This window comes from Ranitomeya imitator, chromosome 1 (genome assembly GCF_032444005.1).
Source record: "Ranitomeya imitator isolate aRanImi1 chromosome 1, aRanImi1.pri, whole genome shotgun sequence".
Taxonomy (NCBI): domain Eukaryota; kingdom Metazoa; phylum Chordata; class Amphibia; order Anura; family Dendrobatidae; genus Ranitomeya; species Ranitomeya imitator.
This window is the reverse complement of record NC_091282.1, coordinates 1,177,477,821-1,177,495,986: the sequence shown is the minus strand read 5'-3', so window position 1 is coordinate 1,177,495,986 and position 18,166 is coordinate 1,177,477,821. Positions and strand designations below refer to the sequence as shown.

The window sequence follows — 18,166 nt, the reverse complement described above, 5'->3', positions numbered from 1 at the left end:
CACACAGGAGGCTGCAGTGTGCTCTGCTACCTCTATACCTCGAATATACAGAGCATATATACACAGGAGGCTCTGCAGTGTGCTCTTCTACCGCTATACATCATGTATACAGCCTGGGCATACATATATACACACAGGATGCTCTGTAGTGTGCTCTGCTAACGCTATACATCATGTATACAGCCTGGGCATACATATATACACACAGGAGGCTCTGCAGTGTGCTCTGCTAACGCTATACATCATGTATACAGCCTGGGCATACATATATACACACAGGAGGCTCTGCAGTGTGCTCTGCTAACGCTATACATCATGTATACAGCCTGGGCATACATATATACACACAGGATGCTCTGCAGTGTGCTCTGCTAACTCTATACATCATGTATACAACCTGGGCATACATATATACACACAGGAGGCTCTGCAGTGTGCTCTGCTAACTCTATACATCATTTATACAGAGCATACATATATACACACAGGAGGCTCTGCAGTGTGCTCTGCTACCTCTATACCTCGTCTAGTCAGAGCATACATATATATATATATATATATAGGAGGCTCTGCAGTGTCCTCTGCTACCTCTACAAATCATATATACAGAGCATACATATATACACAGGAGGCTCTGCAGTGTGCTCTCCTACCTCTACACATCATATATACAGAGCATACATATATGCACACGCAAGAAGCTCTGCAGTGTGATCTGCTACCTCTACACATCATATACACAGAGCATATATATTTATATATATATATATATATATATATATATACACGAGACTCTGCAGTGTGTGCTGCAACCTCCTATACATATGTACAGAGCATACATATATACACACACACAGGAGGCTCTGCAGTGTGCTCTGCTACCTCTACACATCATATATACAGAGCATATATATACAGTGGGGCAAAAAAGTATTTAGTCAGTCAGCAATAGTGCAAGTTCCACCACTTAAAAAGATGAGAGGCGTCTCTAATTTACATCATAGGTAGACCTCAACTATGGGAGACAAACTGAGAAAAAAAAATCCAGAAAATCACATTGTCTGTTTTTTTATAATTTTTTTTGCATTTTATGGTGGAAAATAAGTATTTGGTCAGAAACAAACAATCAAGATTTCTGGCTCTCACAGACCTGTAACTTCTTCTTTAAGAGTCTCCTCTTTCCTCCACTCATTACCTGTAGTAATGGCACCTGTTTAAACTTGTTATCAGTATAAAAAGACACCTGTGCACACCCTCAAACAGTCTGACTCCAAACTCCACTATGGTGAAGACCAAAGAGCTGTCAAAGGACACCAGAAACAAAATTGTAGCCCTGCACCAGGCTGGGAAGACTGAATCTGCAATAGCCAACCAGCTTGGAGTGAAGAAATCAACAGTGGGAGCAATAATTAGAAAATGGAAGACATACAAGACCACTGATAATCTCCCTAGATCTGGGGCTCCACGCAAAATCCCACCCCGTGGGGTCAGAATGATCACAAGAACGGTGAGCAAAAATCCCAGAACCACGCGGGGGGACCTAGTGAATGAACTGCAGAGAGCTGGGACCAATGTAACAAGGCCTACCATAAGTAACACACTACGCCACCATGGACTCAGATCCTGCAGTGCCAGACGTGTCCCACTGCTTAAGCCAGTACATGTCCGGGCCCGTCTGAAGTTTGCTAGAGAGCATTTGGATGATCCAGAGGAGTTTTGGGAGAATGTCCTATGGTCTGATGAAACCAAACTGGAACTGTTTGGTAGAAACACAACTTGTCGTGTTTGGAGGAAAAAGAATACTGAATTGCATCCATCAAACACCATACCTACTGTACAGCATGGTGGTGGAAACATCATGCTTTGGGGCTGTTTCTCTGCAAAGGGGCCAGGACGACTGATCCGGGTACATGAAAGAATGAATGGGGCCATGTATCGTGAGATTTTGAGTGCAAACCTCCTTCCATCAGCAAGGGCATTGAAGATGAAACGTGGCTGGGTCTTTCAACATGACAATGATCCAAAGCACACCGCCAGGGCAACGAAGGAGTGGCTTCGTAAGAAGCATTTCAAGGTCCTGGAGTGGCCTAGCCAGTCTCCAGATCTCAACCCTATAGAAAACCTTTGGAGGGAGTTGAAAGTCCGTGTTGCCAAGCGAAAAGCCAAAAACATCACTGCTCTAGAGGAGATCTGCATGGAGGAATGGGCCAACATACCAACAACAGTGTGTGGCAACCTTGTGAAGGCTTACAGAAAACGTTTGACCTCTGTCATTGCCAACAAAGGATATATTACAAAGTATTGAGATGAAATTTTGTTTCTGACCAAATACTTATTTTCCACCATAATATGCAAATAAATTGTTAAAAAAACAGACAATGTGATTTTCTGGATTTTTTTTTCTCAGTTTGTCTCCCATAGTTGAGGTCTACCTATGATGTAAATTACAGACGCCTCTCATCTTTTTAAGTGGTGGAACTTGCACTATTGCTGACTGACTAAATACTCTTTTGCCCCACTGTATATATATATACATGAGGCTCTGCGGTGTGCTCTGCTACCTCTACACATATATACAGAGCATGCATATATACACACGCAGGAGGCTCTGCAGTGTGCTCTGCTACTTCTACACATCATATATACAGAGCATACATACTGTATCTATAATATAAGCCTTTATAGACTGCACAAGCGCGACGCGCCTGCGCAGTCTGGACCCCACAGTGTGACGCAGCCCAGGAGCTCGCCGTAGGCGTAAACACTGAACACATACCGCGATCTCTCCGGCGCCCGCAGCTCTTTCTGCGTTCAGCGGTCACGTGGTACCGCTCATTAAAGGGAACCTGTCACCCCCAAAATGAAATGTGAACTAAGGCCACCGGCATCAGGGGCTTATCTACAGCATAAAGGGAACCTGTCACCCCCAAAATGAAAGGTGAACTAAGCCCACCGGCATCAGGGGCTTATCTACAGCATTACAGAATGCTGTAGATAAGCCCCTGATGCCGGTGGGCTTAGTTCACCTTTCATTTTGGGGGTGACAGGTTCCCTTTAATGAGCAGTACCACGTGACCACTGAACGCAGGAAGAGCTGTGGGCGCCGGAGAGATCGCGGTATGTGTTCAGTGTTTACGCCTATGGTGAGCTCCTGGGCTGCGTCACACTGTGGGGTCCAGACTGCGCAGGCGCGTCGCGCTTGTGCAGTCTATAAAGGCTTATATTATAGATACAGTATGTATGCTCTGTATATATGATGTGTAGAAGTAGCAGAGCACACTGCAGAGCCTCCTGTGTGTGTATATATGCATGCTGTAGATAAGCCCCCAATGTAACCTGAAAAATGAGAAAAAGGTTAGATTATACTCACCCAGGGGTGGTCCCGGTTCGATGGGTGTCGCGGTCCGGTCCGGCGCCTCCCATCTTCTTACGATGTCGTCCTCTTCTTGTCTTCATGCTGCAGCTCCGGCGCAGGCGTACTGATTTGCTCTGTTGAGGGCAGAGCAAAGTACTGCAGTGCACAGGCGCCGGGAAAGGTCAGAGAAGCTCAGCGCCTGCGCACTGCAGTACCTTACTCTGCCCTCAACAGGGCAGACAAAGTACGCCTGCGCCAGAGCCGCAGCGTGAAGACAAGAGGACGACATCATAAGAAGATGGGAGGCCCCGGCCCGCGACATCCATCATACCGGGACTGCCCCTGGGTGAGTATAATCTAACCTCTTTTTCTCATCTTTTAGGATACATCGGGGGCTTATCTACAGCATTTTGGAATAAGCCCCTGATGCTGGTGGGCTTAGCTCACCTTCGATTTTGGGGATGACAGGTTCCCTTTAAAGTAATGAATATGGACGCATATTCATAACTTTAATAAGCGGTACCATGTGACTGCTCAGCACTGGAAGGCGCTGCTGGCCCAGGACGACTGAGAAGCAGGGGCGTGCCAGGATGGGATGAGTATGACGGGGGAGGGTGAGCCATGCTATATTCACCTGTCCCCGTTCCATCGCCGCGCTCTGTCTTCTGCATCATCTGCTGTGACGTTCAGGTCAGAGGGCGCGATGACGTGGTTATTGCGTGCCCTCTGACACAACAGTCACAGCGAGAGGTCCCGGAAGACACAGCGGCGCACAGCGGTGGAACGTGGACAGGTGAATATCTCAAGTGTCGGGGGCCTGAGTCAGTGGCGACACTGGCACCTGGTCACCCATAGCACCCCGGTGTCCCCTCCTGCTCAGGCTCCCGGCATCTCTCCCCCAGCGATGAGAGGTGAGTATGTCAATTTTTTTTTTAATCGCACCAGCAGCAGCATACGGGCATATTATGCTATGAAGCATCTTATGGGGCCATCAACCTTTATGGAGCAGCATATGGGGCATATTATGCTATGGAGCACCTTATGGGGCCACATTAACCTTTGTGCAGCATTATATGGGGCATATTTTAATATGGAGCATCTTATGGGGCCATTACTAACCTTTGTGCAGCATTACATGGGGCATACTTTTGTATGGAGCATCTTAGGGGGCCCATCATCAACTATATGGAGCAGCACATGACAGAATGGGGATGCAAAATGGATGCAGCACATGACAGAATGGGGGTACAAGAAGAGAGTAGCACATGACAAGATGGAGGCGCACAAAACAGGATGAGGGCGCAGGATGGGGGCTGCACATGACAGGAAGGGGGTGCAGAATGGGAGCAGCACATGACAGGATGGAGACCATATACCAATATAAATGCTCGCTACCAGGGCGTAGAACGGGTTCAATAGCTAGTGTATATTTATATATATAGAGAGAGTGAGTGAGAGAGAGAAAAAACAAAAAAAACAAAACAAAAAAAAAAACAACCAGCACTCCTAATGTGAACACGTGCAAACTGCAATATAGATAGAAAAGGACACAGCACATGTACATGAATCTAGGCCATGTGAAAACACAGACAAATATTCAAAATGAATTCTACTTCTCAAAAATATTTTTTTCACAAATTTTTTTATTCATAAAACTTACAGTAATAGATGAAATGAAGATTCTTAGCGCATAAATTGGCCAATTCATGTGTGCCCATCAACCATGGCAAGGTGATCTCATGATGGGTCCTACTCTACCATACATGCCACTCTTGGGCCACCAGCCTACAACTATGGACAAAACATGTCACTCTGGGCTAAACCTACAATATATGGGCACACATGAATTGGTCAATTTGGTCTATAATTGTCTAAGGGTCACTTCCGTCTGTCCTTCTGTCACGGTTATTCGTTCGCTGATTGGTCTCGGCAGCTGCCTGTCATGGCTGCCGCGACCAATCAGCGACGGTCACAGTCCGATTAGTCCCTCCCCTACACTCACTGCCTGGCGCCTGCTCCGTAATCCCCTCCACTCACCGCTCACACAGGGTTAATGGCAGCGGTAACGGCCCGAGGTGTAACGCGCTCCGTTACCGCTGCTATTAACCCTGTGTGTCCCCAACTATTTACTATTGATGCTGCCTATGCGGCATCAATAGTAAAAATGTCATGTTAAAAATAATTTAAAAAAACAATAAACCTGCTATACTCACCCTCTGCCTCCTTTTTCGCTCCTCTCCACGCTCCCGGGACCGCTCCATTGCAAGCGGAAGCTTCAGGTCCCAGGGCTGGTGTGCGACAAGGACCTGCCGTGACGTCATCATAGGTCCTGCTCACACCAGCCCTGGGACGGGACAGCAAGCTGCCGCTTGCAATGGAGCGGTCCCGGGAGCGTGGAGAGGAGCGAGAAAGGCGGCGAAGGGTAAGTATAGCAGGACTTCAACGGGTTATAGGTGAGTATATGTTTATTTTTTTTTTTAAGTCTCTATACTACGTGGCTCTGTGCTGGGCAATATACTACATGGCTGGCCAATATACTACGTCGCTGGGCAATATACTACGTGACTGGCCAATATACTACGTGACTGGGCAATATACTACGTGACTGGGCAATATACTACGTGACTGGGCAATATACTACGTCGCTGGGCAATATACTACATGGCTGGGCAATATACTACGTGACTGGGCAATATACTACGTGGCTCTGCTGTATACTATGTGGCTGGGCAATATACCGTACTACATGGGCTGTGTTATATACTATTTTGCTGGGCAATACGTCACTGGGCAATATACTATGTGGCTGGGCAATATACTACGTGGCTGGGCAATATGCTACGTGGCTGGGCAATATACTACGTGGCTGGGCAATATACTACGTGGCTGGGCAATATGCTACGTGGCTGGGCAATATGCTACGTGGCTGGGCAATATGCTACGTGGCTGGGCAATATACTACGTGGCTGGGCAATATACTACGTGGCTGGGCAATATACTACGTGGCTGGGCAATATACTACATGGCTGGGCAATATACTACATGGCTGGGCAATATACTACGTGACTGGGCAATATACTACGTGGCTGGGCAATATACTACGTGGCTGGGCAATATACTACGTGGCTGGGCAATATACTACATGGCTGGGCAATATACTACGTGGACATGCATATTCTAGAATACCCGATGCGTTAGAATCGGGCCACCTTCTAGTATATATATATACTCTCCTTTAGGCTATGTTCACACTTTGCGGATTCCACTGCGGATTTTTCCGCAGCAGAATTCCAAAATCCGCAGTGAAAACCCATTGCGGTTTTTACTGCGGATTTATCGCGGTTTTTACTGCGGTTTCTTCTGCGGATTTTCATCTGCAGTTTCCTATTGGAGCAGGTGAAAATCCGCAGAAAAGAAGTGACATGCTGCGGAATGTAATCCGCAGCGTTTCCGCGCGGATTTTTCCTCAGCATGTGCACAGCGTTTTTTGTTTCCCATAGGTTTACATTGTACTGTAAACTCATGGGAAACTGCTGCGGATTCGCAGCGGTCAAATCTGCTGCGCATCCGCAGCAAAATCCGCAAAGTGTGAACATAGCCTTACATGTACCCAAGGATGAGCTTGTGCAAATCCACAATTCTCTTCCTGATATCTTGGCTGATTTCTTGAGACTTTCCCATGATGCTACACAAAGAAGCAGTGTGTTTCAGGTGTGCATTAAAATACATCCACAGGTGAGTCTCTAACTCAGATGTTCCCCAAAAAACCTATCAGAAGCTTCCAAACACATGACATCATCCTATGGGCAGTCCAGAATTGTGTAAAGGCAGAGTAATCTTAGTGTATGTAAACATTTGACTTTGCAGTAAGGAATAAAAATAATTTTACATTTTCTCTCTCATTATTCTGGCATTTGGCAAATATTAATATTTATGGTAATCCTAATTGACCTAAAATGGGAAAGGTTTATTCTGATTTCATGTCAGATATTGAGAAAAACCTGCAGATGTGTCTTTATATAGTGGATGGAAACTTCTGGGTTCAACTGTATATACTCTCCTGTACAAGTGTACGCTGGGGGTCCCTGTGGCAGTAACCCCTTCCCTGCTGCGCCCTCCCCCATGTCCCCCGGTGCAGGTTTCGCACTGGGGGTCTCTCTGGCAGTAACCCCTTCCCTGCTGTGCCCTCCCCCATGTCCCCTGGTGCAGGTGTCACACTGGGGGTCTCTCTGGCAGTAACCCCTTCCCTGCTGTGCCCTCCCCCATGTCCCCCGGTGCAGGTGTCACCCTGGGGGTCCCTCTGGCAGTAACCCCTTCCCTCCTGTGCCCTCCCCCCATGTCTCCCGGTGCAGGTGTCACCCTGGGGGTCCCTCTGGCAGTAACCCCTTCCCTGCTGTGCCCTCCCCCATGTCCCCCGGTGCAGGTGTCACCCTGGGGGTCCCTCTGGCAGTAACCCCTTCCCTCCTGTGCCCTCCCCCCATGTCTCCCGGTGCAGGTGTCACCCTGGGGGTCCCTCTGGCAGTAACCCCTTCCCTGCTGTGCCCTCCCCCATGTCCCCCGGTGCAGGTGTCACCCTGGGGGTCCCTCTGGCAGTAACCCCTTCCCTCCTGTGCCCTCCCCCCATGTCTCCCAGTGCAGGTGTCACCCTGGGGGTCCCTCTGGCAGTAACCCCTTCCCTCCTGTGCCCTCCCCCATGTCCCCCGGTGCAGGTGTCACCCTGGGGGTCCCTCTGGCAGTAACCCCTTCCCTCCTGTGCCCTCCCCCCATGTCTCCCGGTGCAGGTGTCACCCTGGGGGTCCCTCTGGCACTAACCCCTTCCCTCCTGTGCCCTCCCCCATGTCCCTCAGTGCAGGTGTCACCCTGGGGGTCCCTCTGGCTCTAACCCCTTCCCTCCTGTGCCCTCCCCCCATGTCTCCCAGTGCAGGTGTCACCCTGGGGGTCCCTCTGGCAGTAACCCCTTCCCTCCTGTGCCCTCCCCCCATGTCCCTCAGTGCAGGTGTCACCCTGGGGGTCCCTCTGGCACTAACCCCTTCCCTCCTGTGCCCTCCCCCCACGTCTCCCTTGAATCTCGGTGCAGGTGTCACCCTGGGGGTCTCTCTGGCAGTAACCCCTTCCCTCCTGTGCCCTCCCCCCACGTCTCCCGGTGCAGGTGTCACCCTGGGGGTCCCTCTGGCACTAACCCCTTCCCTCCTGTGCCCACCCCCCACTTCTCCCTTGTATCTCGGTGCAGGTGTCACCCTGGGGGTCTCTCTGGCAGTAACCCCTTCCCTCCTGTGCCCTCCCCCCATGTCTCCCGATGCAGGTGTCACCCTGGGGGTCCCTCTGGCAGTAACCCCTTCCGTGCTGTGCCCTCCCCCATGCCCCCCGGTGCAGGTGTCACCCTGGGGGTCCCTCTGGCAGTAACCCCTTCCCTCCTGTGCCCTCCCCCCACGTCTCCTGGTGCAGGTGTCACCCTGGGGGTCCCTCTGGCAGTAACCCCTTCCCTCCTGTGCCCTCCCCCCATGTCTCCCAGTGCAGGTGTCACCCTGGGGGTCCCTCTGGCAGTAACCCCTTCCCTCCTGTGCCCTACCCCATGTCCCTCAGTGCAGGTGTCACCCTGGGGGTCCCTCTGGCAGTAACCCCTTCCCTCCTGTGCCCTCCCCCCATGTCTCCCGGTGCAGGTGTCACCCTGGGGGTCCCTCTGGCACTAACCCCTTCCCTCCTGTGCCCTCCCCCCACGTCTCCCTTGTATCTCGGTGCAGGTGTCACCCTGGGGGTCCCTCTGGCAGTAACCCCTTCCCTCCTGTGCCCTCCCCCCATGTCTCCTGGTGCAGGTGTCGCACTGGGGGTCCCTCTGGCAGTAACCCCTTCCCTCCTGTGCCCTCCCCCCATGTCTCCCGGTGCAGGTGTCACCCTGGGGGTCCCTCTGGCAGTAACCCCTTCCCTCCTGTGCCCTCCCCCCATGTCTCCTGGTGCAGGTGTCACCCTGGGGGTCCCTCTGGCAGTAACCCCTTCCCTCCTGTGCCCTCCCCCATGTCTCCCAGTGCAGGTGTCACAGTGGGGGTCTCTCTGGCAGTAACCCCTTCCCTCCTGTGCCCTCCCCCCATGTCTCCTGGTGCAGGTGTCGCACTGGGGGTCCCTCTGGCAGTAACCCCTTCCCTCCTGTGCCCTCCCCCCATGTCTCCTGGTGCAGGTGTCGCACTGGGGGTCCCTCTGGCAGTAACCCCTTCCCTCCTGTGCCCTCCCCCCATGTCCCCCGATGCAGGTGTCGCACTGGGGGTCCCTCTGGCAGTAACCCCTTCCCTGCTGTGCCCTCCCCCCACGTCTCCCGATGCAGGTGTCGCACTGGGGGTCTCTCTGGCAGTAACCCCTTCCCTCCTGTGCCCTCCCCCCACGTCTCCCGGTGCAGGTGTCGCACTGTGGGTCCCTCTGGCAGTAACCCCTTCCCCGCCGTGCCCTCCCCCCATGTCTCCCGGTGCAGGTGTCACCCTGGGGGTCCCTCTGGCAGTAACCCCTTCCCTCCTGTGCCCTCCCCCCACGTCTCCCGGTGCAGGTGTCGCACTGGGGGTCCCTCTGGCAGTAACCCCTTCCCTCCTGTGCCCTCCCCCCACGTCTCCTGGTGCAGGTGTCGCACTGGGGGTCTCTCTGGCAGTAACCCCTTCCCTGCTGTGCCCTCCCCCCATGTCCCCCGGTGCAGGTGTCGCACTGGGGGTCTCTCTGGCAGTAACCCCTTCCCTCCTGTGCCCTCCCCCCACGTCTCCCGGTGCAGGTGTCACCCTGGGGGTCCCTCTGGCAGTAACCCCTTCCCTCCTGTGCCCTCCCCCCACGTCTCCCGGTGCAGGTGTCACCCTGGGGGTCCCTCTGGCAGTAACCCCTTCCCTCCTGTGCCCTCCCCCCACGTCTCCCGGTGCAGGTGTCGCACTGGGGGTCCCTCTGGCAGTAACCCCTTCCCCGCCATGCCCTTCCTCCCCGGCCCAGCCCCCCAGTGCCGGCAGGATGTCCCTGTACATAGTAATGAGGCCGCCCGTCACACTGACGTGTCTTCCTGCCTTTATAGCGCAGCGCTGCAGTCGGTGAGCCGGCATACGGAGGAGAGGTGGGGGGTGGTACCGGACACACAGGGGACACCGGGCAGCACCCAGGCTACATGTGCCCCCCAGTGCGGAGGACAGTGACACATGCCGGCTCCCCTGCAGTAACGCCGCTGCCATCTGTCGCTGCTTAGCTGCTGTGTCCTCAGACGTGTAATGGGGGATTACGGGTTCGGGTTACTGCAGACGGCCGGTAGCGGTGCCGGCAGCGGAGGGGGCGCCGGCTTGTTCGGCGGGGGAGCGTTCAGGAGCAGCCAGCAGTTCGGCTCGCCCGCCGGCAGCGCCCTGTTCCTGCCCGGCTACCCGCAGGTCCTGCAGGACGAGCTGCTGCTCGGGGTGAGCTGTGCCCCCGGTAAGCCCGGTAAGGGCGGCGGGCACCAGCAGCTCTCCTCCCCGCCGCCGGCCCTGCTGCTGCAGCACGGAGCCCAGGACCAGCAGCTGGGGCACAAGAGGAAGGACTTCAGCCCCCAGGAGAGCTCCGCGGCGTTCAGGGAGGAGCTGAAGAAGCCCGGGGAGGCTCATCATCGCCAGGGCTCTCCCAAGGCGGAGGATCTGGGTGTGGAGGGTCCTGACAAGCTGCTGCCAGCCTCCCCGTCCTCCTCGTCCTCCTCCAGCTCGTGTTCTGCGGAGGAGGCTGCTGCTGCTGCTGCTGCCGGGGACCCCCATGTGCCGGGATCGCCTCCATCTCTGGGCGCTCATCAGCTGGCAGCCAAGAACAAGCTGCAGATGGACGGGCAGAGCGGGCACCTACTGAGCGGGGGCAGCAACCTGCTGGGCAGCCCCTTCCCCGGATCCCCGGACCTCGCCAGCAGCCAGAGCCCCGGAGGGTCCAGGGCTTCTCCCTCATTGGCCGCCTTTGGTACCCCCTGGTCTGTGCAGACCTCGTCCCCTCCGCCAGCCCCACCATCCCAGCTCCCCCAGCAGCCGCCATCTGCGCCCCACCCTGCTGGGCACAACCTGAACGCCCTGCACAGCCCGGAGGCTGCAGACAGCTTCTACCCTGGCATCCCCTCCTCCATCAACCCGGCCTTCTTCCACAGCTTCTCGCCCGTGTCTGCCAGCCCGTGCCCCGGCATGAACGTCCCTGGATTCAGCAGCCCCTTCTCGGCTCAGATCAGTATCAGCCAGCAGCAGAGCCGGAGGTCCCCTGTGAGCCCCCAAGTGAACCCCCAGCACCACCAGGCTGCAGCCTTCCTCCAGCAGAGGAACAACTACAACCACCACCAGGTAACCGGACTGAGAAGACCCTTACTGCTTTGTTCCTATTATATTATATGATGAAATAAGGGTCCAATCTGCCATATTCCACCCCAAATGCCCGCTCTTTCCCCTTCCGGCAATCCACTGTGCCAGTGGGCACCATTCCTGCTGTCGTGGCATCATACCAGAATGATGGGTACTGTATTGAACATGTATCCCCCCCCCCCCCCCTTTATTAGAAAAAACCCATCCCCGGTCTTCCTAATCTAGAAAATGGGGGTTGTCATGTTCTCCGCCGTCCCTGGCCCCTTGTCTGCTCGGTGACATCTGAGGAGAAGTGACAAATTAGACTGGTCACGGGCATCTAATATTTCCTCAGGTAACCTGTGTGCCAGGCTGAGCGGCCATGGCAGCCAATGTGGTGTTACATGGGACTGCAGGTGCAGGGAATGTAGCAGAGCTGAGCGGCCATGGCAGCCAATGTGGTGTTACATGGGACTGCAGGTGCAGGGAATGTAGCAGAGCTGAGCGGCCATGGCAGCCAATGTGGTGTTACATGGGACTGCAGGTGCAGGGAATGTAGCAGAGCTGAGTGGCCATGGCAGCCAATGTGGTGTTACATGGGACTGCAGGTGCAGGGAATGTAGCAGAGCTGAGTGGCCATGGCAGCCAATGTGGTGTTACATGGGACTGCAGGTGCAGGGAATGTAGCAGAGCTGAGTGGCCATGGCAGCCAATGTGGTGTTACATGGGACTGCAGGTGCACCCGATACGACATCTGCTAAGCGATGGCTCCTTGAGCTCTGCTACATCGGTGTCCATATTGGAGCCGTGTAGTTGGGCAGAATAGGCTTGTGTCTGTCATGGGAGATGAACCCCACTGGTCGGGCTGATGCCCTAGGCCCTAATGACAATGCCTACAATGACTAGTAGTGGTGTAGCCCTGCGTGCCTCGTATAACCCCCATTATAGCACACGAGAGTCCTTCTTCCTCCCATCCTTTGTGGCCATTTTCTGTGCTCGGTGTATATATGGCGGGGCTATTCTGTCCATGTCGCCTGTAGTAAATAGGATGCTTGTTCGGCTCATACAGGAGCCGCTGTGTGTTCTGCACGGTAAATATGCTGTGTCCAGTGCGGCCATTAATAACTGTATATAGTGGGTGCTGTTATATACATTCATCATCTCCTCTGAGGGACATTTCTACTCTGTAAGGTCAAATATGGGAATGACACAAAGACCATCTTGTATCTGTAGTGCTGTGCGTATATCGGATGTAGCAGAGCTCTGTATGTATGCGTGTGTATATACTGTGTATATATAATATAATATAATACCACAGAGCAGAATGACAGCTCCGCTACATCTGTCACATCCCCTACTAATTAGTGTAAAGTGCCTCAATGAGGTTCCGGGGTCAGGCCTGTGACTATTGTTCACACCCAGTAATGGTCTGACACATATCAGTCATGGCGGGCAGATTTATGTGCGGCCACTTATCTTCTAGGCCTCAGTGGAGGAAAAAATCCATTAGAGAAGTCAAATTGGCTCCTGGACCCATCTGGCTGAACCTGGAGCCCATAAATACATGAAGATATAAAATGGATATATAGATGGGGCAGATATTAGCTAGGTATGCTGTATGATGGATAGATTGATAGGGATAGATGATGGATAGATAGATATGGGATAGATAGATAGATAAGAGGTTGATAGGTAATAGATAGATAATAGATAGATATGAGATAATAGAGAATAGATAGATATGAGATAATAGAGAATAGATAAATATAATCGATAGGAGATAGATGATAGATAATAGATAGATGATAGATAATAGATAGATAGATAAGAGGTTGATAGGTAATAGATAGATAATAGATAAATATAATCGATAGGAGATAGATAATAGATAGATGACAGATAATAGATAAATAGATGATAGATAGATAGATAATAGATGATAGATGATGATAGATGATGATAGATAGATAGATGATAGATAGATAGATAATAGATAGATGATAGATAGATAGATAATAGATAGATAATAGATAGATGATAGATAGATAGATAATAGATAGATAGATGATAGATAGATGATGATAGATGATGATAGATAGATGATGATAGATAGATAATAGATAGATAGATGATAGATAGATGACAGATAGATGACAGATGACAGATAGATGACAGATAGATGATAGATAGATAGATGATAGATAGATGATAGATAGATGATTGATAGATAGATAGATGATAGATAGATGATAGATAGATAGATGATAGATAGATGATAGATAGATAGATAATAGATAGATAGATAGATGATAGATAGATAGATAATAGATAGATAGATAGATGATAGATAGATGATAGATAGATGGATAATAGATAGATAAATGACAAATAGATGACAGATAGATGACAGATAGATAGATAGATGATAGATAGATGATAGATAGATAGATAATAGATAGATAGATGATAGATAGATAGATAGATAGATGATAGATAGATGATAGATAGATAGATGATAGATAGATGATAGATAATAGATAGATAGATGACAGATAGATGACAGATAGATAGATAGATGATAGATAGATAGATGATAGATAGATAGATGATAGATAGATAATACATAGATAGATGATAGATAGATAATAGATAGATGATAGATAGATGATAGATAGATAGATGATAGATAGATGATAGATAGATGATAGATAGATAATAGATAGATAGATGACAGATAGATGACAGATAGATGACAGATAGATGACAGATAGATAGATAGATGATAGATAGATGATAGATAGATGATAGATAGATAATAGATAGATAGATAGATGATAGATAGATGATAGATGGATATGAGATAATACATATAATCGATAAGAGATAGATAATAGATGGATATGAGATAATAGATAGATATAATTGATATGAGACAGATATTGGATGATATTAGATACAGTGAGATATTGGACTGCTCGGTGTGAGATGTGACCGTACGCCTCGGCTTTGTCCCCACAGTTGAGGGTCTCTGACACGGCGGGCCGTCCCCCACATCGGCAGTGAGGTGCCCGCTCTTTTGTCTGCGGCTCACTTATTAATAGCTGTGTACAGCTTTGATAGCAGAGGGGATTTGCAGGACATCACAGCGGTGCTCGCAGTCCTCCGTCAGCACAGGGATTAGATGGCATTCACCATCTGAAACTGAACAAGGCAGGGTAAAGCCTTTAATTCCCCAATTGTTTTCCCTTTTTTCCCCATGTTTTGCTGAGGTATTTCTTACAGGGCAGAAAACCCGACATGACGATCTGCTGATGTTCACACACAGTTACTGGCTCGGAAATATCTCCTCTTGTTTACTGGGACCTGTGTATCTGCAATGGTCGGGGTAATGGATGCTTCCCAAATTATTATAAAATACATTTACATAGGACAGATTACAGTAAAGTTATTGGTCACCGATCCCCTCTGAAGAACAGAGGTACAGCAGAGCCGAATTAGTCACAGGTACAATTCACTGGGATTTTACAGATCGCACAGTGATCTCTGCTTCATATTTACTACTAGTAATCTATACGAGAAATCTCATGTCGTGTGCGACTATCGTAGAGGCCACTACTTCACACCACAGCCATAGTATCTGTCTATCTATCTATCTATCTATCTATCTATCTATCTATCTATCTATCTATCTATCTATCTATCTATCTATCTATCATCTATCTATCTTTTATCTTTCTATTATTTATTTCTCTTTCTATTATCTATCTGTCTATTATCTGTCTGTCTATTATCTAACTTATCTATTATCTATCTATTTATCTGTTATTTATCGATTTGTCTATTATCTCTCTGTTATCTATCGTGGCAAAGGGAGTTATTATTGGTCCATAATGGAGCTATAAACACACTGTGTTGAACCCTACAGGACATCTATGTGAGACACCATATTCTTCGTAACTACAGTATATGCCCCCAGAAGAAGCTGGGCGAAACGTGCACACACAGGGCCTGATACTTCTCTATAGCAGCAGTTTCACCTTACAAGTTTTTATTACCTCTGCACCAATGTGATTGCTAAGGACACGTTTGTGTTGACTAGCATAGGCCCTCGTCAGCCTTTAGATGGATCCGCAGTCTAGTCCTGTACATGGACCCTTATGATGAGTTCAGCTGTGTACGCTCTCATTAATGCTAACCTTATCTACCGCAGATCATCTCATGTCTGTCTCTGTTTGTGATCATTGCTGCCATGATGCTAACCCCCATCATCATACTGGGCCCTACTGTAGGGTCATCCGGGGGATGTTTGCTGACTACAAGGCTGTGAAAGGGTTGCTTCCATTTCTTTGTTGCCTATCAGTGGCTGTGAATAGATAAGGGTTCATTATACCACTATAACCCTGGTATAGTGCAGTATTTCCACTCACTTTAGGCTTTTTATATGGTCACTTGCCAGTATGGATGGAAATGTAATCCAGCTCCATAGGATTGATCACTGGGTGGCCCTGGTGGGCTGTGGCTAGAAGACAAGGGCTGACAGCACATTCCTGCCCAGTATCAGTGCTGGTCATATGATGGGTTGGGACTGGTGTTTTCTAAGCCTAGGACTTGACTCATCCATGCAGTGCAGATCATTACAGTGTTTTTTTGGGCTGTTTTTTTTGGCGCAGAACTAGCCAAAAAAGCACAACAAAGTCATTGCCAGGCCACAGGTTTACCCTTTGTATTTTAGAGTCCACATTGAAATGAATGGGTTAAATCTGCACCAGAAAGGTGCTTTTTTCACAAACTGGAATTGACCTGCAGAATCCAAAAAGCACAGCATGGGGATAAGATCTGCAGCTTGTTCTTGGCTGTCCAGCCATTAGACTACAAGTCTGCAGCCTCTCTGGGTGACCGCAGACTTGTGAATCCTCACGGTGAGGATTCCCCCGGTGCCAACATTGCGAGCAAGTGGTCATGTGACCTCAAGTAAATGATTTGGTCACATTCCGACTAGACGTCCTCTCTCAGTACACCTGCATTGAGCGAGGCTGCACACGTCTAGTCTGCATGTGTACACAAATCACAGGTCACAAGCAGATTTTTTTTTTCTCTGGATGCAGTGAATTCCCAAGGTGGAATTATTGTTGCAGAATTTCCTAACGCTGTTCTGTTATCAGCCATTTCCTCCCGATACGGAGGCCTCGACCTCCTTCGTTCCTAATGAATGGATGAAGAAGCTGCCGCCTCATGTCTATTGGCACGGCCCCAAAGTGGCTGCTTCCATGGCAGGAAGATTATTTTGAGGTTTGAGCACCTTCAGATGTTCTCCGGGGCTATTAATGGCCGCTTTCGGGTTTTTAATATATCCGTTTGGCCGAGCTAAACCTTTACAGCCAGCAAAAATGATCCTGGGGCAACTGGGCCGGCGAAAAAAAAACCTGATGATGGCTTAGGCTACTTTCACACTGGCGTTTTTTTTTTAAATGCATCGCAATGCGTCGTTTATGGGAATAAACACATCCTGCAAAGTTGTTTGCAGGATGCGTTTTTGCCCCATAGAGTAACATTACCGACGCATTGCGACGTATTGACACACGTTGAAACCGTCGTGCGACGGTTGCACCGTGTTGTGGCGGACCGCCGGGAGCAAAAAACGTTAAATGTAACGTTTTTTTGCTGCCGACGGACCGCTTTTTCCGACCGCGCATGCGCGGCTGGAACTCCGCCCCCACCTCCCCGCACCTCACAATGGGGCAGCGGATGCGCCGGAGAAATGCATCCGCTGCACCCGTTGTGCGGCGCATCAAACGCTAGCGTCGGAATCTCGGCCCGACGCACTGCGACGGGCCGAATCCGACGCTAGTGTGAAAGTAGCCTTAATCCTTCGCATTAGTTTTAGTTACTGTAGGAATCTACGGTAATCGCCGTCCCGTCATGTCGGACATGGGGCGACGTCCACTTGGGCCAGAGAAGTTTAGTCTTCGGCAAGTCCTTTTCGTTGGCAGTGCACCCTCACTGGGGAATAGTCTGAAGGTTCAGCAATTCAGAGGATTAATTTTTTACTTTTTTTTGGGTGCGGAGGGGGAAGAATAGATCTAATTTAATGCATGTTTTTGAGAGGCAACAAGTGTTTGTTTGTTTGTTTTTTACCCAATTTTTCATTTCGTTTTTTCGGTTAAATTTTGTTTTTGATGGGGTTTTTTTTTTTTTTTTTTATTTGCACTAAATTCTTCAAGATGGCGCCCATTAATGAATTTTGTGTAAAATCGAAAAAATGCTTTTTATCTTTGTCTTCAACCTGTTTTACGACTTTTCAACTCCAAAAAAAAAAAAGTTGCACGTTCTGCTACAATGTAGCAGATTTTACACAAAAAATTTGCATCTCCGTTCATTTCAATTTGGGTTCTGGTTCAAGTTCGGATACAGTTCCACTCATCCCTAGTTACAAAGGACCACTCCTTTATAAACCAGAGCCAGTCGATTGCAGCAGGTCACCCCCCCAGGGGTGAGAAGGGCCCTCTCCGAGGCTGGC

The 18,166-nt window shown here is 49.8% G+C and overlaps 1 protein-coding gene across 4 annotated transcripts in view; it reads left to right on the top strand.

The window, feature by feature from the left end:
- The first annotated feature begins 10,414 nt into the window (after positions 1–10,414).
- Positions 10,415–18,166, top strand: part of CPEB2 (cytoplasmic polyadenylation element binding protein 2) — a 91,212-nt gene continuing 83,460 nt past the window's right edge. For 2 of the 4 annotated variants that reach the window (XM_069744729.1, XM_069744726.1), the window contains exon 1: positions 10,415–11,652. In XM_069744729.1, coding sequence (XP_069600830.1) covers positions 10,582–11,652 — 1,071 coding nt within the window. In that variant the 5' untranslated portion in view covers positions 10,415–10,581. The remainder of the gene's footprint in view (positions 11,653–18,166) is intronic. The other 2 variants (XM_069744727.1, XM_069744728.1) reach the window with 1 other exon arrangement.